At 44.6% G+C, this 25,657-nt stretch overlaps 1 protein-coding gene across 2 annotated transcripts in view; it reads right to left on the bottom strand.

Moving 5' to 3' along the window:
* LOC138966414 (oxysterol-binding protein-related protein 9-like) overlaps window positions 1-25,657 on the bottom strand; it is a 40,617-nt gene continuing 14,960 nt past the window's right edge. For both annotated transcript variants that reach the window (XM_070338645.1, XM_070338644.1), the window contains exons 10-20: window positions 24,172-24,275; window positions 23,632-23,661; window positions 18,416-18,578; window positions 16,337-16,505; window positions 14,950-15,034; window positions 13,230-13,404; window positions 12,465-12,561; window positions 12,020-12,142; window positions 11,306-11,397; window positions 10,168-10,303; window positions 1-9,904 (exon numbers count right to left, since the gene is read on the bottom strand). In XM_070338645.1, the coding sequence (XP_070194746.1) occupies window positions 9,842-9,904; window positions 10,168-10,303; window positions 11,306-11,397; window positions 12,020-12,142; window positions 12,465-12,561; window positions 13,230-13,404; window positions 14,950-15,034; window positions 16,337-16,505; window positions 18,416-18,578; window positions 23,632-23,661; window positions 24,172-24,275 (1,237 nt within the window). In that variant the 3' untranslated portion in view covers window positions 1-9,841. The remainder of the gene's footprint in view (window positions 9,905-10,167; window positions 10,304-11,305; window positions 11,398-12,019; window positions 12,143-12,464; window positions 12,562-13,229; window positions 13,405-14,949; window positions 15,035-16,336; window positions 16,506-18,415; window positions 18,579-23,631; window positions 23,662-24,171; window positions 24,276-25,657) is intronic.

Genomic DNA, 25,657 nt, shown 5'->3' on the forward strand with positions numbered 1-25,657 from the left:
TTGTGTAAATAAATCGACTCAATTTTATTTCACCCGCTAAAGTCTCTTCATACAAGTGACCATTCTCAAAGTTCAATTTCACATTTTAAACATTCACAGAAAAGGTTTAATCAGATTAAGAAAGAGAAACCTGAAGTATAAAAAGCCATTTACTGATCAGGCATGTGTCATCAAGAATCAGCACGCGCTGTGTTTCATGTCAGATTAAATTAGTTTCAGATACCTAGACAATGTGCATTACCCCCCTATCAAATGCAGTCAAACAAATGCTTCACAAGACTTGCACATGGTAATTGCTTTAACTCACAATGTCAACAAAATGATATACATACAACCAGTGAAGCTTTTTAATGCAAAATCAAATTGACTAAGCAAGACAAGGCTTTTAACGAGTAAGGAATGTTTACAGTAACAGTAACAGTAAGTAATTATCCACTAAAAAGACGCCAAAGGGAACTCGTAAATAAGTTACAGTTAGCAGTAACAATGCTGAACCTAAGAATTCCTGAGAATTATAATTATACATTTAAAACAATGGTCTTCATGCAAATCTTCTACTTCTTGCTGCTTGATGAAATGCAAAATAAAGAAAAAACACACACTTGTACAAATACATGCACTGTGAAAAGTAATTCCTTCCATCATTTTTAAGATCACCTAGCACCTTCTACTATTCCTAAGTTTTGCTCTGTTTACATTCATGAATATTTTTGCTCTGCATTTAACCACTTTAGCAACAGGCACAGAAACATACATGAGTGAATTTAAAACACTGACTTACATTTGTGGAATTAACACACACACACACACACATAAAGCATTGGAACAAGTATCAGAGACATTCTTCGTTGCTTCATAATACATCAGATAAGTTACATCTCCCCTCCTTCCTCATATAGTTATGAGACGACTAAGGGTAGGATGGATGGTGGCGAGAGAGGTAAAGGGAGGGGGAATGTTTACAAGTGCCGTGTGCGAGGCTGTGAGCAGTACCTGCCAATGTTTAGCTCAGTCATCGTCGCTGCTGACATGCCTCAGTTCTATACCGAACACTGCACCTTCATTGAAGGAAACTGCACCGCGCTGTTCTGGACATCTGTCCTCACCTACAAGGTAGACTGATACAAAGAGGTGTAAGTTACACCAACCCTAGTGGCTAAGGCAAAGCCAAATGCTCGTCTCAAAACTACATTGGGCAGATGTGACTGCACAGAAAGTCATCTGGCCCCTGAGCAGATGGCCAGCATATATTTTCTTACCAAGACATTGAAGGAAGGTAATGTGTCATCATTTCATGTTACATTTCATAACAAGCTTGACAGAACAATATAGATAACTACTGCTAGGTGCCCCCCCCCCCCTTCACCCCCTTGGGTTCCAACTTCCTAAAAAGAATATAAGAGAACAAAGAGAGAGTGGAAATCAGTTGTACCTTTACAAACAAAAATCCAACCCAATGACAAACAAAACCTATGCCAAAAAAAACAAGAGGCGAAGCCATCAAGGCTCACATAAGAAATCGACAAACAGTAACACAAACTCAATCACTCCGTCACACACACACACACACACACACACACACACACACACACACACACACACACACACAGAGAGAAAGAGCATAGGTGAAACTGTGCAAGAAAGCGAGACACTAGATCTAGATCTGTCTGTCTGCATGTTACAAGGACACGACTGCCAACTAGTCTCGGCGCGCTCAAAATAATAATGACCGAGACTGTCAGTACTTCCTTCGCGTGACGTCTAACCCTCTTACGTCATAATGTGACGTCAATGTAATGTGACGTCTTCAAATGTTAGAGTTTCTACCACAGACATACACACGCACAGACGCACGCACGCACGCACGCACGCACGCACAGACAGACAAAGTTACGATCGCATAGGCTACACTTACGTGAGCCAAAAAAGCAATAGACGATGAGAAATAATGTCACTTGTGGGAAACCTTCCCACGTGACATTATTGGCCAGTCACTAGTGAGGGGGTGTGTCTCATAAACGTGTACTGGAACCACGTGTCATAAGTTTGTCCGAGGAAAAGCAAGGGTACTCACTCTTTCACAACCCATACATACCCGACAGACTTATTTTCGGAATTCGTCTATTCCCCGTCAGAAAGTAATAATAATGACACTGTAGTGAAAGGAGATCGCTGATCGGGACGATATTGCAATCTGTTTTGGCACAATGCATGCAGCGACTGATCTAAAACAAGATCAACAGCATTTTATGACAGAACATTACCCACTATAAATACATATTAGCTGCAATGTAAAGCATAAACTTAACATCTAAATGTGTGAAAAGTGTCTGAATTACTCTGGTGGCTGTGAATTGAACGAATCTTTATGCATCTTATTTGCAAAAATATCACAATATTGGCACCTGTATTATCTTGCATCTATATATATATACGACGTGTGTCTGTGTGTGTGTGTGTGTGTGTGTGTGTGTGTGTGTGTGTGTGTGTGTGTGTGTCCGCGATGCACGCCCAAGGTTCTCGATGGATCTGTTTCAAATTTGGTGGCCATATTCAGCTACACCCCGGACACAACCTGCTCGATGAGATATTTCAACACGTGCTCTCAGCGCGCAGCGCTGATCCGATTTTGGTTTTTCTCTGGATCCATTCCCAGTAACTCTTCCTTATCTTCTCCAGTGTTTTCAGCGTTTATCTCCCTTCCTTCGTGTGGCGTCAATCCATATTCCCGTTTCTATTTTTAGAAGGTCACTGTCGACAACGCTCAATCCATATTCCCGTTACGTTATACTATTTTTACTCTTCTCCAGTGTTTTGTGCGTTTATCTCCCTTCCTTCGTGCAGTGCGTCGGCAAAGCCGGCGTACACCCGGCAAAGCCGGGTCCCCGGCACAGCCGGGTATTCGGCTCGATTTCTTCCCGGCAAAGCCGTACCCGGCGAAGCGGGTATTCATCTAGTGCATACATATATAGACAAGCTTGTACAAACATGCTGATGCCCCTCCCCCTCAAAACACACACACACACATCAAATTCAATCGCAACAAACACTCTCTGGATAATATATTTCATTCTGCAGTAAAATTCCTTCTAATATCAGACCTGGGAACCCCTGTTTTGCACTTGGTGTATTCTCAAGCAAACTTGGTGTATTTTCAGAAAAATAAGCGTACTCAAAACAGCATTTGAACATCCATGAATCAAACATGTTTCACACGCGTCCGTTAATTAAAAATTTTAATAATAAATTTTCATTTGATTAATATACTTACCCAACTCACATATAGCAATTAACCCATAGTTCAGTGCTGATATCGCTGTACGCGTCCCCTTAGCAACAAGGAAGACGCCTCTAAAAAAGAGTGACCGAGACCCGTAAGGGTATCCAAGTCAGCCCGTAAGGGAGGCTGCCTTCCATATGCGCGCGCATATGCCGCCATCTTGTCATTCTACACGAAGCCCAACTCACTACTTTTTTAGACCCCCATACCCCCCACAGCGGGGAGGCGGGAGGGAATAAACGATGTGAGTTGGGTAAGTATATTAATCAAATGAAAATTTATTATTAAAATTTTTAATTAAATTACATATCTTACCCAACTCACATATAGCAGATTGCTACTATAGGAGGAGGGTACTTACCAACTTAAGACCGCAGGACCTGCCCTGCAGCCACGAGAGCAGGCAAAGCCGCACTGCCATCTTGCCGCCTTGCCGCAATGTCTCTCAAATAAAAATTGATGAACACGTCCTCAGATTTCCAATAAGCCGCCGCCAGGACCTCTGATAGGCGCCCTGAGCGAAGCACGGCCACAGAAGACGCCCAAGCCCTCGCTTCGTGCGTCCTGGCTGACGTAAGAGGAAGCACCGCCCTGACCTCGCCAGACTGGCGTTGCCACCATCCATACGCTTGCTTAATGGTCAGTGAAACCCATTTAGTCAAGGTGACCTTCGAGATATCCTTCGCCCGCACAGTGTTGAGGGATATAAACAATAATTTCTGAGTTTCCGAGCGAATCGGCGAAGACCTAGACAGGTAGCTGCTTAACGCCCTGACAGGACAATTTGACAGATCGGGGTCTCCAGGAGCGAGTATATCGCTCAAGGGTGGAATACGAATGCAAGGCGAAGCCTGACCGGGCTTTTGATTTTTAGCGAGAAAATTAGACGTAAATCTCAAAGAGTAGGAGCCATCCCTCTCCAGGGAAATATCTTTAGCGAGACCAGAAAGTGCGTGCACCTCGCTACCCCTCCTAGCCGTGGCAAGCAAGACCAAAAACAGAGTTTTTCTCGTCAAATTAGGTAAACTAGCCAACCGGAGAGGCTCAAAGTCCTCCGATGCAAGGAAACGGAGAACCACAAACAGATCCCAGGCAGGGAGCTGTGACCTTGAGAGCGCTGCGTTAAGGGCAGCTCCCTTAAGCACGCTTGAAATGACACCGTCAAGATTGATCTTGCGACCGAGCTGTCTAAGAGTGGAAGAAATCGCAGACCTTCTAACTCGCAGTGACGAAGGAGAGACCCCCCTACTAGCCAACCAAGAGAGGTGGTTGGCTACCTCCATGGACCTTGGGGAAAGATGTTGAACCTTATTCTCAGAGCACCACTTGGCCCATGCAGCCCAATGAGAAGAGTACACGGAGCTAGTTGAGTCTCTGTGTGCTTTCTGTACCAGTTTCAGAGTTGTGGCCGAGGCCCCGGCACGACGCAGAGCGATTCTGACAGAATCCAGCCGTGAAGCTGCAACGCTTGCGGATTCTCGTGCGGGACCCCTGACCTGGGCTGTAACAGGTCGCCCCTTCGAACGCCTAGAGGAATGGGTGGGCGCACTGCCAGCCGCAGCAGGTCCGGATACCAGTGCTGGCTGGGCCAAAGAGGAGCAACCAGCACCAGCGCTGGTTTTTCCAGATCCACTTTCCTTACCACCTTCCCTAGCAGGCAAAACGGAGGAAAAGCGTAAGCCTGCAGATTTGACCAATCCAGATCCAACGCGTTCACCGCCCACGCCAGAGGGTCCGGGAACGGAGAGACGAAAAGGGGAAGCCTGGTGGAGAATCTCGTTGCAAACAGATCTATGCAAGGCTTGTCTACTTGAACCCAAAGACGGTCCAACGCCTGGTGGGAGAGGGTCCATTCTGAATGCAGAACCTTGTCCCCCCGACTGAGGGCATCCGCCAAAACATTGAGCGTGCCCTTCAGGTACTTCGCTGAGAGAAGTATGTTGTGCGAGCTGCACCAAACCAACAGACGGCAAGCGCTCTCCGACAGCTTCTGCGAGCGTGTGCCCCCCTGCCGATTTATGTAAGCGGCCACAGTCGTATTGTCCGTGTGGACTTGAACATGACTGCCCCCCAGAAGCGGCAGGAAAGCCTGTAAACCCAGAGACACAGCCTCCAGCTCCAGCACGTTTATGTGCTGAGGAGCTAGGGAGAGATCCAACAGACCGGAGGCTGTCTGATCGGCCAGATGAGCACCCCAGCCTGTCATGGATGCATCTGTAACAAGAATGTTCTCCGGCGCCGGAGGAACGATCGGAACACCCTGAGAGACCCAGGGGAGCAGCCAAACACTTGTAGTGTTGCTGAACCAACTCCCCAGACCTATGCGAACATTCCAGCCCTGAGAGGCTTGGTCCCACTGCCTCCTCAAAGCCGCCTGAAACGGCCTCTTGTGGACCCTGCCTAGAGGCACAAGGGGAGCCATTGATTCCATCTGCCCCAGTAGGGAGGACAACTCCCGGGCCGTGGACACACTCTTTCCTATCAACAAGCGAACCAAGTTCTGAAGCTTGTCCACCCTCTTTTGAGAGGGACGGACTAACCACTCCACCGTATCGAAATCCATGCCCAGGTAAGTGAAGCGCTGGGATGGTTCTAACTCTGACTTCCCTAGATTGACTGTAAAGCCCAGCTGAGCCGCCAGGCCGAGAACCCTCGCAGTCTGAGTTCTGCACATGTACCGGTCCTGATGCAGATTCAACCAATCGTCTAAATACGCCCGTAGGCGTACCCCCTCTTGTCTGACAAGGGAGCAAAGCTGGCGAACGACCAGCGTGAAGATCCAGGGGGCCAGGGAAAGCCCGAAGGGGAGTGCCCGAAATTGAAACACTTTCTCGCCCCACAGAAAGCGCAGCCATTTCCTGTCTTGAACATGCATGAGCACATGGAAATATGCGTCGGTGAGATCCACCGACGTGGCCCAATCTCCCGGACGCAGAGCTTCCCTTACAGAGAGTGGAGTCTCCATGACAAACTTGACTACCCGTAGGTATTTGTTCAGGGTGGACAGGTCCAAAACAGGCCTCCAAGCCCCTGAGGCTTTGGGCACCACGAACAGCCTGCCGTAAAAGCCGAGGGACTCTCGATCTCGAACTTCCTCTATCGCACCCTTCAGGAGTAGGGAAGCCACCTCCGCATGAACGGCTGACTTGGCTTCCGGGTCCACGGGATATCTGAAAGGCGGAGGTATCCTGGACAGAGGTGCCTTCCCCTCTGCCCAGAGGAGACGGAATCCCGAACGCACTATTCCCAAAATCCACCGGCTGGACACCAGGCGTGTCCAGGCGGCCAAGGCCCTGGAGGGGCCACCCGCCGCCACCAAGGCGGGGGTTACTGGGAATAGTGGCTCGGGAGACCCTCATTGGGGGTGAGGCTTGTGCCCCGACCCCCGAGAACCCCCAAAGGAGCCTCTCTTCTGGTAAGGCGCGCCTCGCCCCCTACCCCGAAAAGAGGTGGACTGATTTTGCATCTTGCCCCCCCCAGACGAAGAAGGCTGAGCCTTACTCTGAGAGGTAGGCTTGCTCTGAACCTTCTGAAAGCCGTGGTGAGCAATCCTCGCAATAGCCAGATCCCTAGCGTCCTGGGTTTCCTTCTGCAAAGCGTCCAAAGAGGAAGTACCCAGCAGCGACCCTTCCGTAAAAGGAGATACCTTAAGCCTGTCAATGGTACCCCTGTCTCGGATCTTTGAACCCGCCAAAAAGGCAGTTCTGCGGGAATGCACAGCATGCCCGTAAAGCCTGGCTGACAAGCTCAATTGTTCCTGAGAGACCCTGGCAAGCGTCGCCAACAGAGTTGTCACATCCTCCTGGGAGGCGTCGTAACGGAACTCAAACGGGTCTAACGAAGAAGCGATAGACCTAGACAAAGAGCGTTGGAGAGAACTAGAGACGGAACCCAACTCGAGCAGAGATCTACCCGTCTCCTCCAAAGCCTGAAGAGCAGACTCCGTGTAAGGGACTGTTCTATCCCTGGCATACCCGTCCTCCCGCAGAGAAAGCAGTTCCGGAGTCACCGGTAGAACTGATCTCGGCAAAGCAAAAGAGTCAAGTAGAGCGACTGGACGAACCGACAGTTTAGAGCTCTTTGAGAGCGCAGAACAAGGAACGTGTTGACCCGCTTTAGCCAACCAGGGGCCCACCACCTCCGGCGCCTCCCCATGCTGTGACAACAGCGGAAAGGCATCGGACATAGCTCGACCTTTCGCAAAAACCTTCGACATCTCGACCGCCACAGAGGGGGACTCCCGGAATCGGAACGAACTTTTCGGTTCCTTAGCACTCCTGAAATCCCCTAAGGCAGAAGGAGGATGGACAAACTGAGATTTGTTCACCGCCACCTCCTCCTCGAGATATTTCGAAGCCACTCCAGCCGCCAGAGCCACCGCATCTGGCAGCTGCCGTGGCAAAAAGAATCCAGCACCTTCAGCCTGAGAGGCGGCACCGTCATCCAGGTAGCCTTCGTGCCCTTCCATGCACTCCGGAGGCTGGTCCCCGTACTGACTAACAGAGTCAAGTCCAGAGCCAGCCATACTACCACCAACTTCCTGCCCCCTGGGCGGAAGCAGATGCCCTTCAACCTGACCACAGTCGGGAAGAATAGGAACATCTGTTCGCTTGTCAGGGCCCTTAGCACCCACTGACACCCCGACTAAGCGGTGGATATCAGCCGATGTTTCAGAACTTTCACCTGGGATTAGACCCGAGGCTACTCCCTCAAGACAACGCTCACGTGGAGTGCACATACCTTGTGAAGAAGAACGGACACCGGCCGGAGACCCCACGGGAGCCTGAGAGATCCCATCCTGAGACGCATGCACGTCCGCCCTCGTAACAGTAGCAGAGGGAGGCAAACGCACACTGGCCAGCGACGACGTACCCCCGACACCTGCCGGCAGCGCACGTATCTCCGCCTTAGTTGACGAAACTTCAGCCGCTAAGGCCGAAACCTGAGAGCTTAATGTCAAAAGCAAAGAAGCAAAATCCGCAGATGCAAGCCCAGAACCTACAGGCGAGACATCCCCTACAACATGCTTAACCCCGGGCAAGGGCTTCTCCGTAGGTTTAGCAGACGAACCGGAAACTCCGGGCACGCCAACAACAACATCACTACATTTTTTTTGGATTCTGAACCCGAAAAAGACACGGGCGTATCGCCGTGCGTTTTAGAACTTCTAGAACTTCTAGAACTTTTCTTAACAGGAGAGGGCGAAGCAGCTACATGTTTAGATGTTGACCTCTTCCCGTCCGCATTGTCGGCCATGATGAAAACAACTCACAAACAAATTTGGAAAAAAATTTTGTAAGTCCGAAAACAAGCCAACAATGCCGCCAAAATTCAGGTAAAAAAATGGAAAGATCTCACCTCAACAGCAAATGCGAAGTCCGGAGACAAGAAGACACCAAGGGGAACACAAACCAGGTCTGGAAGACCAAGCAAGTAGGCTGAAACACAGCCGGAGCGTACCAAACACGACCAGCTCCACTGAGCGCTGAGAGTAGAATGACAAGATGGCGGCATATGCGCGCGCATATGGAAGGCAGCCTCCCTTACGGGCTGACTTGGATACCCTTACGGGTCTCGGTCACTCTTTTTTAGAGGCGTCTTCCTTGTTGCTAAGGGGACGCGTACAGCGATATCAGCACTGAACTATGGGTTAATTGCTATATGTGAGTTGGGTAAGATATGTAATTTAATTACATTTATCAAAACGTTTCAAACAAATGCTTCTTTCAATGTTTACTGACAAAAACTGTAATCATGTGTCAACATACTGGATTGGCTTTGGGGGTGCGCTTGTGAAGAAAAGTAGTCTTGGAATTGTTCTCGTCGTATTTTTTCCCACTAACCGTACTTCTCGTATTCTAGACAATTCTGCGTACAAAATACGGCGTAATCGTATGGGTTCCCAGGTCTGTAATATGTATGTAATGATACAAAGCATTAGTAAAACACATTATGTCCATTAACTCAACGAATGTACAGCAAATCAATATGAAGCTCAGTCTTTCTGAGAGAGGCACATAAACTAATTCAACACAAACCATTAGAACCAAATGGTGTCAAATCCTTCAATCACTTTTCACCAAACACAAAAACTAAAAACTGTACAAAAAACTGAAGCCTGCCCTTTAACATTCACTTACAGCCCTAAACACTATTTTCATTTCATAAGCTTTGGAGGTGTCCTCTTGTCAGCTTCACTTGAACAAAAACGACTCTTGCAACATGCAGAACAATGAACACACTTACATACTTTTAATCACAACTGGTCCTCTCAATATCACAGAATAAACTGTACTGCCCATCGCGAAAGACTGCATTGCACTCTTCTCATCAAGCAGCAAAAGACACACTGCCGGCAATACACATTTCCAGCTATAATGAGCTGTGCTATGCTTGTGCTTAGACTGAAGAGTTGCTTTTCCTTCTCTCTAATAGGAGCAGGTTTTGAACACAACACAAGCAAAATTCTTTCAGAACAGTCACTCTGTCCTTCAGCAGTGTACTTTGTGGGTGTAGCTCACAGAAAGCAGCTGGGTTTACAGGCTTTGCTGGGACAAACATCTAGTTGAGGCGCTTGATTAGTGGTTTGTCAAACACCCAGTGCTCTCCTACCTCGTGGAAGAACTGCAACAAATACAATGAGGAATAGAGTACATGTAATGAATATGTTAAAGATATTACCTGAATTTTCCTTCTTCAAAAGATTATCGTAAACAACTTTTACAGTTGTTAAAATTCATTGGTAACATGACGGACATACATACACACACACTAGCACACACACACTATCACACACACTTTAACACACGCTATCTCACACACTTTAACACACACACACACACACACACACACACAGAGAACTACTGTGTCCATCACTACCCTCCTACCTTTGTTTCCCAATTTGTCCCCGCATCCTGGCGCTGCTTGGCCTCTTCCCTCTGACGCTGCTCCAGCACGTGTTTGCCATCTGTGGCTTTCTCCACATTCTTGTTCTTCAGGTGGAATGTCACGTCTTTCCACAGCCTGGTGCAAAGAGAACAACACTCTACCTTTTACAATGCAAGGGAGATCAACACACTACAGGACCACACTGTTTGAACTGGTCAAAGAGAACAACACTCTACCTTTCACAATGCTAAGGAGATCAACACACTACAGGACCACACTGTTTGAACTGGTCAAAGAGAACAACACTCTACCTTTCACAATGCTAAGGAGATCAACACACTACAGGACCACACTGTTTGAACTGGTCAAAGAGAACAACACTCTACCTTTCACAATGCTAAGGAGATCAACACACTACAGGACCACACTGTTTGAACTCGTCAAAGAGAACAACACTCTACCTTTCACAATGCTAAGGAGATCAACACACTACAGGACCACACTGTTTGAACTGGTCAAAGAGAATAACACTCTACCTTTCACAATGCTAAGGAGATCAACACACTACAGGACCACACTGTTTGAACTGGTCAAAGAGAACAACACTCTACCTTTTACAATGCAAGGGAGATCAACACACTACAGGACCACACTGTTTTAACTGGTCGACCACATGCTATTGTTTGACTCACTAAAGTGGGACGCAACTCTTGGAAATCCTGACAGAACATTGTCTATACTTAGAACTTATAAGCTTATCGAAACTTTAGATCATTTATTTACTACCACATTTAAAAAAGGAAAAGCATAGGCGAAGAAGACAAGTGTAATTAACAGCAGCGCTGAAAGTCCACAAAATGGGGCACTGGCCTTTGGCTAGTACTCCTCATAATTTACTAGCCAGAGAGCAAATTTTACTCGCCAAACCAACCATTTGTTTCAGCAACTTTACTCGCATTTGGCGAGTAGATTAACATTTCTACTCGCCATTTACATGTTTCTACTCGGCATGGCGAGTAAAATACTTGCCACTTTCAGGCCTGAACAGGAGCGACAGTTACACAGAAGATAAACATTCACAAGTCCATCTAGGTTAGAAACTGGTTTGACCAGCCAAGACAAGAGAAGGACACAAACCTCCTGGATTCAAACTCCTCCTGTTGATCTAGCGGCCTGACAAGCTTTTTGTGAACTGGGAGACGCTTGGTGTCCACAAATGTTTCGTTCATCTGCACATACAAGACCCAGATTGCAGTCAACTTGTAATACAGGGCAACTAGCCAAAAGCATGCTAAAAACATATGGTCATCGTCCTGGAATTTTGGCGTCACTCGATTCTTGGTGATTTTGATGTTTTTGTGCTTCAGACTAAATAAATCCTTCTCCATGAGAAGTATACTCTAAAATACGATGGACAATACATGATCTAACATTCTTTTATCTTTCTATCCATACCAGGTACAAATATAAACACTATTTCATTTTAAAAATAATCAGTTTTGGTCTTCTGCTGAAAAACTGTCTAAAATTCCATGACGACGTCAAGTATGTGGTTGAAGTAGGTAAGATTCAGTGTGAAACAACTCTTCCAAGAAATTACTATGAACTTTCTTTAACCCATGGGTAAGGCAAAAATAGATCCACCACCTGCATCTTATTTTACTTGTCTTTCACTTCTTCTTCCTCTTCCGTATTCATGGGCTGGAACTCCCTTGTATACTCGTGTTTTTGCACAAACATCCCCCCCATTTGGGCAACCATACTCCGTTTTCGGGGGAATCTTTCACTGACTCAGAGGTATACAGAAAAGCAAACGTAGACTAATATTAAATAGGTATAAAATGATGTTACCCCTGAGCTGTGTTTGGCGTACATGACACCGTTCCACTCCCCATCGATGTTGACGATAGGCTTCTTTTCTGAGGGGTCAAATATCTGAGCACTGATGCGATGCTTCTTTCCACCGTAAAAAGGCTGAAACATTTCAATCAAACATTTCAATCAAGACATGCCTTCAATTTCATCATAGATAATTACAATTGTAGTTTTTGTTCTCCCATAATGCTGTTCATTGTCACAAATCTCATTCTTTCAGAACTTTCCATAAAAGCCTCACAATACTAAAAAATTACAATACTACATACTTAAATAAACAAATCTGTATACATGTACATAGCAAATACAAAAAACAGATCAAAGTAAACTGTCAATTAACATAGCAAAAACACACACTTTCACACAATCTTCTGGAAAGAGTTTTGAGAGAGCATTGAAAAATATGAGCAGAGAGGCAAACCTTTGTGTGAAAGTCAATGTTGGCACTGAACCCAGTCTTGGCACAGGCGATGGTCACTTTTCCTCCAAGCTCCACCCATGGTACTGTCAGAATGGATCTGCCATGATACCATGCTGTGCTTTACAATGACTCACTTCCATCTTCTCGATAGCAATATTTCTTATCATATATTTAAAACTCCAATACACATACATGGACACATTATCTGTTGCATGCTGTGGTTTACAATGACTCACTTCCATCTTCTCGATAACAATATTTCTTATTATATTTATTTATTTATTTATTAAGGAGATTTCTATAGCACATAACTAAAAGCACTATGCGCTTTACAATATCACTAGGTATAAGCACACGCAGACATCTACAAACTTCAATACACATGTATACATGTACACATTCTCTGTTGTTTTTGTGTCACTTTTGGTGTTCAAGTCTGTCCAATTTGCCATCATCAGATCACGCTGCTACAATGGAACCCCCCTTTTAAGACCCTCCGATTAAAGACTCTCTCCCTATTTAGACACCATTTTCTGTTCATAACCTTTGTAACTTTACCCCTATTTTATGACTTCCTCCTTTTTAAGATTTGATTTTCTTAGTTCTTTTTCGGTCTTAAAAGGGGGGTTCCACTGTATCAAGAAAGCACACCAAGCTGACCTGTTATGATCTTGCATATAGATTTTCAAACAGTCACTATGCCAACAGACTTCAGAACTTGCATACAACAACTCGCGCAAATCCTCCATTCTTTGGGAGTCATACCTGCCATATCCATTGGGGAAGGCGAAGGTGTATTCCTCTTCCTGGTCGATGAGAGAGATGATGGCCTGACCAATCATGTGAACGCCAATGGACAATCCCAGGAACTTGGACTTGGTCCAGATGTAGCCGTCAAGGGATATTCGCTTATTTCGATGTTCAGCATAGAAGGCCGAGACTGCAAGAAAAAGAGTCATACAGTAAACATTTGATCAAACCTACATCATGCAGAAAATATTTCAACACAAATCAAAAAAATTTTTTTTTTATGACAAACGCCTTTTCCTCCTATACAAACACAGCATCCTCAAGACATCGCAAATCATCGATAAATTCTTCCTCACACCCATAAATCAGGTAAAATAACCATAACATGAAAAACGGCTTTTTGGTTGTGCTTGAAATTACAGTACTAGCATTTTCCTGTGTGTTTTGTGTGTGGTGGCTGTCTGTTGTTTAGCTGCATAAATTCTTCTATTCACACATAAGACTAGCACCTCCCTTATGTTTTTGTTTTTTTACAATTTCTTTGAAAAAATAAACTTTTTTGGGGGGTGGCTAGTTGCTAATACGTTTATGTGAGGAGAGTTACTGATTGGTGTGGGGTAGCCCCTTTTCTTCTTCTTCTTCTTCTTGTGGCTGTTATTGCTGTTATTGATCTTATTGCTTGTCAATATGGAAATGTTACCTCTGTTTTTATATTTAGTCAAGTTTTGACTAAATATTTTAACATCGAGGGGGAATCGAAACGAGGGTCGTGGTGTATGTGTGTCTGTCTGTGCGTGTGTGTGTGTGTAGAGCGATTCAGACTAAACTACTGGACCGATCTTTATGAAATTTGACATGAGAGTTCCTGGGTATGAAATCCCCGAACGTTTTTTTCATTTTTTTGATAAATGTCTTTGATGACGTCATATCCGGCTTTTCGTGAAAGTTGAGGCGGCACTGTCACGCCCTCATTTTTCAACCAAATTGGTTGAAATTTTGGTCAAGTAATCTTCGACGAAGCCCGGACTTCGGTATTGCATTTCAGCTTGGTGGCTTAAAAATTAATTAATGACTTTGGTCATTAAAAATCTGAAAATTGTAAAAAAAAATAAAAATTTATAAAACGATCCAAATTTACGTTTATCTTATTCTCCATCATTTGCTGATTTCAAAAACATATAAATATGTTATATTCGGATTAAAAACAAGCTCTGAAAATTAAATATATAAAAATTATTATCAAAATTAAAGTGTCGAAATCAATTTAAAAACACTTTCATCTTATTCCTTGTCGGTTCCTGATTCCAAAAACATATAGATATGATATGTTTGGATTAAAAACACGCTCAGAAAGTTAAAACAAAGAGAGGTACAGAAAAGCGTGCTATCCTTCTTAGCGCAACTACTACCCCGCTCTTCTTGTCAATTTCACTGCCTATGCCGTGAGCGGTGGACTACGAGTATACGGTCTTGCTGCGTTGCATTGCGTTCAGTTTCATTCTGTGAGTTCGACAGCTACTTGACTAAATATTGTATTTTCACCTTACGCGACTTGTTTCTTCTTGGTTAGTGGCCTTCAGTAACTTAGATTCATTCCTTCTCCTAGTAATCCTCAGAAATTATTGAAGTTATTTCCCTTTATTTCTCAGCAGTCACAAGTCACATGACTGCTGATCACTTCCTCTGTGCATATGTATTTTAACTCTTGTATGCAAATAAAATGACACACACATACTTGGAGGATGGTGAGACACCTGCTCAGCCACAAAGCACAGGTTGTTCTTGTGTGCCCAGGGCGTAGGGGCACTGATGCTGCATCGCTGAAAGAACACACATGCTATTCATTATAAGCCAGTCCATAATATCCCACTGCAAGCAAAGAATCACACATTTGCATGGTCTTTCCAAATGCTGCATTATTATCACAAAAACAAATTTATAGTGTAGTCTTGCCTGTGAAAGTCCAGGTTGATGAAAATGGTCAAAAGAAGTCTGTACAAAATAACATTTATGCACTTTAAGACATTTTGATGTTCATGCATGCAAGTGTACATGAACGTGGACGTAGGCACATGCACTTGGACACCTTCTTTCACACACACACACAAACACACACGCATGCACACACCCACACACTCATTCACTCACTCACACACACACACTCACTCACTCACTCACACACACACCCACACCCAAACACACACACACACAAAAACACACACGCTTTAGTCGTCTATATCTCTGTCACACACACATACATCAGACCTGCCTACCCTTACGATTTGGGCGTAATTTACTACGATTTTTATTCCAAACTACGCCACTACGCTTTCCGCGATGGAAATACGATTTTTAAGAAACCGAAAGTACGATTTTTCGCATGAGACATTGGAGAGTCTGCTTCTCCTGAAATCAAGATCAGAAACCTTCGGCACCAGGCAGTACAGCCAAGCAGAACTTGGCAGATTTAAGTCATGCTATTACAAGTCTTTGAAAAAGCCCTCTACCTCCAAATAAACTCTATGCTCATTCAGCAAACTCTTGATTACACTAATGGTGGAGCGCTGGTTATGTGCGAGGCTGATTTCTCGAGATGGTGTGACCAAATGACATATTTTGCTTTCGTCATCCTAGATCGTTTCAATCAGTGTAGTGTCCCAGTGCTGTGTTCTAGGGTCGTTTTGATCAACTTCACAATTTGAGAAAATCAATGACATTTTATTTTTGCAAAGCAACTGAATATGAACAGAAAGTGTGCAGAAGAATGTCTGTGTCCTGCAAGACTTTATGAACAACTATTTCTCCGTTGGGAGAAAAATGAGGATGTCTACAGGCAAGGTAGTGTCATATTCTTTATTTTGGGTTCTCCTTTTAGTCACTCCCAACGATGGCCGTTACTTTTGGCAACAAAAAACTACTCTTTCTACCACCAGATTACTCTTTTTGGCTGGGCTCATTACTCCTTGTAATTTTTGGGGTAGGCAGGTCTGATACATGCACACACTTTCTAAATTTACGCTTTCAAAACTCTCTCTCTCCTTCAAAACTTCAGTCATTACGACCATTTTAGGTCCTGAAAGAAAGAGAAATTGCTGCATTTCAAGGCTACAACCATCACTCACGTCACCCTCAGGCAAGTCAGGCAGTGACCAGTGGCACCTGAAGGTCTCCCCGAGGATTGGGTTGTAAGGTTTCTTGGCGATTTCACTCGGCCGTCCGGCATGGAATGCTGACAGGTACCAACGCACTGTTTGTATCATGCGTTCTCTTGGGGTTGGCATGTCTACGATTCTGGGAAAAACATAACAGAATTTTAACAGTCAACTGGCAAGTAGGCATCCATGCAGAGACATTCTGGTTTGCACTTGATAACTTTCCATCTCCAGAGTAAACACACAACCTTGCCCTAACAGTGGACTGTTTTAACACTGGCACTGATTCTACTTTTTGATCTTGTAATGATGCCTCAAAATCTGAACGCTGCCTCAAAGATTGGTGACAGAGGGTAAGTAACATTTTAGCTGTCCTTGTTTTATTGATGACATCAACTGCAGGCATTCTCCTGTCAACTGTTGTTTGTCTTTATCCCATGAGCTAGTGGTAGTACCTATACATAGTTTGTCTTTTTAATCATGGAATGAGACATTTCAGTATATGAAATGCACCTTTCCCTTTTGACAGAAAAGGCAACACAAAAGCCATGTTATTTTTAAGTAAATTCTTAAATCAAAATCTAAACAGATTAATCCAACCTTTAAGCAAGTAAGTGTAAGTGTGTGTGTGTGTGTGTGTGTGTGTGTGTGTGTGTGTGTGTATGTGTGTGTGTGTGTGTGTGTGTGTGTGTGTGTGTGTGTGTGAGTGTGTGAGAGAGCAAAAGAAAGAGAGACAGAGACAGAGAGATACAGAGAGAGAGACAGAGATGGATAGATGTAATGCACCTTTCCCTTTTTACATTTAGTCAAGTTTTGACTAAATGTTTTAACATCGAGGGGGAATCGAAACGAGGGTCGTGGTGTATGTGCGTGTGTGTGTCTGTGTGTGTGTGTAGAGCGATTCAGACTAAACTACTGGACCGATCTTTATGAAATTTGACATGAGAGTTCCTGGGTATGAAATCCCCGAACGTTTTTTTCATTTTTTTGATAAATGTCTTTGATGACGTCATATCCGGCTTTTCGTGAAAGTTGAGGCGGCACTGTCACGCCCTCATTTTTCAACCAAATTGGTTGAAATTTTGGTCAAGTAATCTTCGACGAAGCCCGGACTTCGGTATTGCATTTCAGCTTGGTGGCTTAAAAATTAATTAATGACTTTGGTCATTAAAAATCTGAAAATTGTGAAAAAAAATAAAAATTTATAAAACGATCCAAATTTACGTTCATCTTATTCTCCATCATTTTCTGATTCCAAAAACATATAAATATGTTATATTTGGATTAAAAACAAGCTCTGAAAATTAAATATATAAAAATTATTATCAAAATTAAATTGTCGAAATCAATTTAAAAACACTTTCATCTTATTCCTTGTCGGTTCCTGATTCCAAAAACATATAGATATGATATGTTTCGATTAAAAACACGCTCAGAAAGTTAAAACAAAGAGAGGTACAGAAAAGCGTGCTATCCTTCTTAGCGCAACTACTACCCCGCTCTTCTTGTCAATTTCACTGCCTTTGCCATGAGCGGTTGACTGACGATGCTACGAGTATACGGTCTTGCTGAAAAATGGCATTGCGTTCAGTTTCATTCTGTGAGTTCGACAGCTACTTGACTAAATGTTGTATTTTCGCCTTACGCGACTTGTTACGCTTTGAACAGAAAAGTCAATACAAAAGCTATGTCATTTAGAAGTAAATTCTGAGGCCAAAATCTAAACACAGATCAATCCATCCTTTAAGCAAGTGTGTGTGTTTGCGTGCGTGCGTGTGTGTGTGTGTGTGTGAGAGGGAGAGATAGAGAAAGAAAAAAAGAGAGAGAGAGAGAGAGTGTGTGTGTGTGTGTGTGTGTGTGTGTGTGTGTGTGTGTGTGTGTGTGTGTGTGTGTGTGTGTGTGTGAAAGAAAGTGAGAGAGTGAGAAAGAGAGAAAAAGAGAGAGGAGTGAGACAGAAAAAGAGAGAAAGAGAAAGAAAGAGAGAGTGCGCAAGAGAGAGAGGGGGAGAAAAAACACACAAAACACTCAGATCAAAACAAAAACACTCACTGAATAAAAAGGTCGGGATGAGCGAAGAAGTCAGCATACATCTCCAGCAGGGAGCGTCGCTCCAGAATGAAGGTAGGCAGCACCACCTTGGTCAGGTCCATGCCGATCCTCACCTGGGACAGCAGGTGGGTGATGATGCTGCCATGTTTCTCCATGGAACCCACTGTATCATGCAATGCAATCATTTGGCATCAATCTTTGTGTGTGTGTGTGGTGTGTGTGTGTGGTGTGTGTGTGTGTGTGTGTGTGTGTGTGTGTGTGTGTGGTGTGTGTGTGTGTGTGTGGTGTGTGTGTGTGTGTGTGTGTCTGTGTGTGTCTGTGTGTGTCTGTGTGTGTGTGAAGTTGAGATCGTCCAATGTTGATTGTACGTGATTCATTGTGTGTTGTGTATCTATCTGCATGGTATTGTCCATAAGTGGCCAATGTGTTGTTGTAAGTTTATTGTTACCTTAGTTTGCTAGAATGTATATGTATTTGATGTTATATTAAATACAGCAGTCCCTGCAATGTACGGCCCCCGGCGTGAGCGGACACCTGACATGTACGGACACATTTGCTCGGCACGGAGTGTTTTCCTTCTATATTTGCCCCCCCTTAAACGGACACCTGCAAAACGTGGACGCGGACACTCATTTTCGGTCCCAACAGCAGGTCATACCTCCAATGTACGGACAGACCATCGTCAAATTTTCACCACAACAAAATCGATAACAGAGCAGTCCGGCTCTTGGTACAAAGATCACAGCCGCAATGGCGTGACGACAGTCACTGGTAACTTGAGTGCACCTGTACCCATCAGGAGGGGGGGTAGTTTTGGTCAGGAGTGGAGTACATGCGAAGATGCCAACATGAAACTGCACTGTGCTCTTTATTCTTGTCTGTTGGACGTAAACAACAGAAACCACAGTCGATGAAGGTCCTGAGCGAAAGAGTGAAAAACCGGCCACAGTTCTCAGCATCGTGTGTTTGTGTGTAACCTCTTTCATTGACAAGATACTCTTGTTTCCCCTCAGTGAGTCGGTTGCCTAATCTGTGAACCCTTCAGTTGTCTTGCTTTGTCAAAAGTTACGACACAGTCAACTGGTTTTGCTCTGAGTGAACAGTTGGAGCTGACCTCTCTGGCCACAGCCCCAAACAGTACATGGCTGGAGGGAGTGAGAGAGAGAGGGAGGGGGGGTGGAGGGGTAGCTGGCTAAACTCTGTGGGGTGTCCGGTGTCACTGCATGTCAGCAGAAAGAGCATTGGAGAGAAATAGAGAGGTGTACTCTTCCACACAATTTCCAAGCATCAGTCGTCACGGCTTGGGGTAGGCATTAGCTGTGTTATGTACAGTGTATTTCCGACTGAAGAGTGAAAAGTCACTGCCATGCCACATGATCGGCATGCAGTCAATAAAGCCCAGACAAGATGAAAATAAATTACATGATTATGACATGCAGCTCTATCTGCTGCTATTTATTCAAACTGGTTTTCAAGCTTATTCTTGCAAAGCATCTGCACACGCTCCTCTGTGCTGTGTTTGTGTGGCTGCTTTCGTATGTCAGTGCATGGTGAGTGTGTTCACTGCCTTGAGGAATTATTTTATCTCTTCTTTTCAACACTTTTCATACAAATCATTTTTACAGAACGTTTAAAGAAGTATTAGGAGTTTATTGTTTAGTAGCCACAAGAAGTGATTAGCATAGACTCAATCCTGTTGTTTGTGTGTCTCTGTGTGAGTGTATGGGGGAGGGGGTGGTGTGGTCACCCCTCCCGTGACCGGACACCTGCAATGTACGGACAGTTTTGCTATGGCCCAAGGGTGTCCGTTCATGAGAGGGACTGCTGTAGTATGTTCTTATTCATACTTTATGTGTAAAACACGGAGAGCATAGATTGCTGTGGTTCAAGCGATATAAGCTGTTATTATTATTATTATTATTATTATAGTTTTTTAAGCACCTTCTTCCTCTTCGTTCATGGGCAGAAACTCCCCCGGATTTTACGTGTATGACGGTTTTGTACAACTCCATTTAGGTAGTCTTACGCCGCTTTTGCGGGAAGCATGCTGGTTATTTTCGTGTTTCTATAAGGAACTCTGATATGGATTACAGGATCTTTTCTGTGCGTACTTGGTCTTGTCCTTGCATGTACACACAAAGGAGGATAAGGCACTAGCAGGTCTGCACATAAGTTGACCTGGGAGATCAGAAAAATCTCCATCCTTAACCCACCAGGTGCGGCCGGGTTTGGAACCCACGACCTTTCATTGCGCCCGTTATCTTTTGGCACCAAAATTAAGCAAAAGAATAACGGTGACTGTGCGTGACAGTGAAGAAAAAAAAATGTTCTCATGTATTTCCAGTACCGTAAAAGTTGACCTATAAGACGCACCTGGGTATAAGCCGCACCCCCCGATTTTTTAAAAAAAATCAGAAAAATCCATACACAAGCCGCTCCGGCATACAAGCCGCGCCTAGAAGCAAAGTTCAAGTCAAGCAACATCGAAAGTCAACGAAAAAAAAACCACACACACACAAAAACGAACCGGCTAACTTGTCAGTTTTGCACTTTACTTTCAGCATCAGATGTTGAGTGATTCACAGAACTCTGGACTATCAAACTGTCCTCTCGTCCTGCACACAGCACCTGTAGTTAGTTCTGTAAATCACTCAACATCTGATGCTGAAAATCCGCTGAAGTCGGACTCCTCAGTGTCGGAGATGAACAAGTTCAGAATGGCTTCTGGCACAGAGTCACCGGAAGTGTCACTCTCGGCCCCACTGTCAGTGGCTGTCGTGTTGTCTGTCGCGTCGTCTGCTCCAGTGATGATCTCAGCCTTTCTGAAGCTGATGATCGTTGACTTTTTGACAGCATCCCAAGCTTTCAGGACCCACTGGCACACATCTGCAAAGGTTGCTCTACGCATGCAGCCAGTCTTTGTGAATGATTTCTCGCCATCCACCATCCACCTCTCCCACTCATCCCTCATCACCACTTTGAAGGGCCGGTTCACACTGATATCGAGGGGTTGCAGGTACTTTGTTGTGCCACCCGGGATGATAGCGATGATGGAGTTGGTGGCAGTGACTGACTTTTTGACTTTCTCAGTGATGTGTGCACGCATGCTGTCCATGACTAACAGAGCTTTAGTGCGACGGAAGAAACCACCTGGCCTTTTCCCATAGCATTCTGTCAGCCAGGTGTCCATCATCTTCTCATCCATCCACCCCTTCTTGTTAACCTGCACGACGATCCCCTTCGGAAACTTTTCTTTCGGCATTGTGATTCGCTTGAAAATCACCATCGGCGGAAGCTTTTCACCCGAAGCCGTGCACGACAAAACACAGGTGAAGTGTGTTTTTTCATGTCCCGTTGTTTTCAGTGCCACAGAAGACTCGCCCTTTTTGTTTACTGTGCGTGTCAATGGAAGGTCAAAGGTCAACGGAACCTCATCCATATTTATGATGTTCTGTGGGCCAATCAGATTCTCAGCTACCTGCTCTTTTGCGTAGTTTCGAAATGACATCATTTTCTCCTGGAAGTCTGGCGGCAGCTGTTGGCACAAAGTTGTACGTGCACGCAGTGACAGACCTTTGCGCCTCAAAAATCGGCAACACCAAGATTGACCGCCTTTGAAGTTGTCTATCTTCAGACGTGTTGCAATGGTGCGTGCTTTCAGACGAAGCTGAACAGTTGAAACACCGCGACCATCCTCACGTTGTGTGTTGACCCAGTCCTCCATTTCGTTTTCTAATTGTGGCCAGCGTGCCTTGCAACCACGGAATGCTTTTGTGGATTTCTTGCATTTCACAAGTTCGCCTCGTTGCTTTCGCCAACGCCTAATCATGCTTTCATTGACGCCGATTTGTTGAGCAGCAGCGCGATTGCCTTTTTCAACAGCCAAGTCTATGGCTGCAAGTTTGTAGGCTGCATCATAGGCCTGCCTCCGTGTTTTCGGCATCGTGGTTGTACGTTGCTTTGTTTTAGGAGATGTGCGTGTTGCTGTTCTCTGTAGTAGCAATGCGAAGTGATCGATCAAAACCGGTGTATGCCAACCCATTACTGTGTGAGTGTAAGTTATTGTCATGCTTCAAACTTCCGGAAAGAAGGTGAGTGAGTGAATTGAGGTAAACACAGCTGATTCAAGGCCATTACACAGCGGCGATCCAACTTCCGGAAACTAGGTCACTGAGCGAAGTCGGATACACGCCACTGATTCAGAAAAAGTCATTCATAAGCCGCACCGCCTTATAAGCCGCAGGGGTCCATTTAGGAAAAAAAAGTCGCGGCTTATAGGTCGACTTTTACGGTATTTTGGGGGAATGTTATTTTTGCTGTCATGCGCAGTTTTTTAGAGTCTTTTCATTACTAAAATAAAGCACAAGAAAAGCAAAACACTCAATCAACTGCCTTTCCCTGTGCTAAGATGTTGTTCATCACATAACTCGATCCTGCTGTGACTTTCAAAATGTATGAGGATCAACCAGACATGTATCATGTCTGAAGGTAATCAACCCCTGGAAGTGTGTGGAGTTTTAACACCCTAGCTTCAACAACGTTCAACAAAAACCAACTCAACATTAAGTTCACTGTCTACAGTTGGCTAGCCAGATGGCTAAACACTTATTTCTAACGTAGACTCTCCTAATACTTACTTGAATAAAAAAAATAATAACACCAACTAGTTAAGCAGTTTGACAAGCAAATGCCCTGACTGAGAATATTTTTTTAACTCTTACATTAAAACACAACATAAGGAGGATGCATCTGCAAATTGTATGCAAACTTACAAGACCCCAGATATACAAGTAACAGCAATCTTCTCTCTTTTATAGGTCATTTCTTTTAGCACGTCATGAAATAAGTCACACAGTACTTCATCACGCATTCTATAAGAGACCGCCACGGTGGCCTAGTGGTAAGGCGTCCGCCCTGTGATCAGGAGGTCGTGGGTTCGAACCCCGGCCGGGTCATACCTAAGACTTTAAAATTGGCAATCTAGTGGCTGCTCCGCCTGGCGTCTGGCATTATGGGGTTAGTGCTAGGACTGGTTGGTCCGGTGTCAGAATAATGTGACGGGGTGAGACATGAAGCCTGTGCTGCGACTTCTGTCTTGTGTGTGGCGCACGTTATATGTCAAAGCAGCACCGCCCTGATATGGCCCTTCGTGGTCGGCTGGGTGTTAAGCAAACAAACAAACAAATTCTATAAGAGGAATAAATAAGCATACTTACGATCTTCTTGATCCTCAGCATCATACAGGTCTGTGAAGAAAAAAGAAAAGAATTAGTATCATTAAAACTACCCTTGTAGTTTTTGAAACATTCTAGCACAGCATTTGTCGATACCTGTGACAAGGGAGGGCACCAAGCAACATACACTTTATTCTGACTTGTGCTTACACCCTTTTTGCAAAAACAAGGATTGTCAAAATGTTGAGTTCATGAGAACGCCTTTGTGATTAAACACAAAGAGAGACAAAAAGACCACAGACAGCCAAACAAAAAGACTGATACAGACACCTACATGTCCACATGCACACGCACACACACACACAAACACATCCACCCACCCACCAACACACACACACACATACACCCACCCACCAACACACACACACACAATGACACACACAGAAAGACAGGCTGACCGAGCAATCCACAGACCAACATTATCTCAGAGCTACTTCCAAAGGATACAAAAAATAGCAAGACAAACAACCAAGAATTAACTGACGCACATGTCAGCAAAGGTGAAGTGAAATGGAATCTTACCATCAAAGTTGTCCTCAATGGGGGTAATTACAGGTGGCTGCACCTCCCGTTTCTTTTCTGGTGTTCCTCCAGTTCTAGCAGGGTCAACAGAGTGATCCCTTTTACTGGAGAAAAAACATTCATTTTTAGAATGACACATTTTTCTGCAACATACGTGTATCTCAATCAATTTTCATATCTTTAAATTATATCTTTAACAGTGAAATCTTAACCCACACTTGAATGCAAGGCGACTGGACCAGATGAAATACCTGCTTTTCTACTGAAGACAGCAGCTGAAGAAATAGCACCTATCTTAACAAGGATGTTCCAAATGTCGATTGATGGAGGAAAAACACCTCAGGACTGGAAGGAGGCCCTAGTCGTCCCTATATTTAAAAAAGGAGACAAACACCATCCCGCGAATTACCGTCCTGTATCACTCACATCAATCACATGCAAGATCCTCGAACATATAGTCCATAGCACCATAATGCAACATCTTCAAAAGAACAACATCCTTACTGACGTCCAGCACGGTTTCCGGAAGCAACGATCCTGTGAATCCCAGCTCATAGTGACAGTGCACGACATCGCACAAAACCTTGCCAAGAAAAATCAAGTGGACACTGTCCTACTGGATTTTTCGAAAGCTTTCGACAAGGTTCCTCACCAGCGCCTTCAGCACAAACTCCACTATTACGGAGTTCGGGGTTCCACTCTAAACTGGATTCAATCTTTCCTGTCCGACAGAACACAAAGGGTGGCAATCGAGGGCGTCCAATCAACACCAGCACCAGTAACATCAGGCGTGCCCCAAGGCACAGTGCTAGGACCCCTCCTATTCCTGCTATATATTAACGACATGCCAGACGTCGTGAAAAATTCCAAAGTAAAACTGTTTGCTGACGACAGCCTCCTGTTTAGAAACATCTCAAATCAACAAGACCAGATGCTGCTCCAACAAGACCTGGAAGCGCTAGAGAAATGGGAGCAAGAATGGCAAATGGAGTTCAACCCAAGCAAATGTGTGGTAATGAACATCATGCCAAACAAGAATAAGATACTTCTTCCATCCAACTACCACCTCCATGGACAGACTCTTGAAACAACGACAGAGAGTAAATATCTAGGTGTTACTATTACAAGTAACCTTTCTTGGGGCAGGCACGTAGAAACAGCTGCAGCGAAGGGAAACAGGACAGTCGGCTTCCTCCGAAGGAACTTCAAGGAGTGCACTCCAAAAGTGAAAGCGGCAACCTACATCACAATGGTCCGCCCCACCCTTGAGTATGCCTCGACTGTCTGGAATCCGCACGAACAACAGCACAACAACCTGCTCGAGTCAGTCCAAAAAAGAGCGGCCAGATATGTCCACAATAACTACAGGGAAAAAGAGCCTGGCACCGTCACCAACATGCTGACAAACTTAGGATGGAAGAGCCTCGAAGAACGAAGACATAACAGTCGACTAGCGATGATGTTTAAAATTAAAAATGACATGGTC

Source organism: Littorina saxatilis, linkage group LG5, assembly GCF_037325665.1.
Source record: "Littorina saxatilis isolate snail1 linkage group LG5, US_GU_Lsax_2.0, whole genome shotgun sequence".
Lineage (NCBI taxonomy): Eukaryota > Metazoa > Mollusca > Gastropoda > Littorinimorpha > Littorinidae > Littorina > Littorina saxatilis.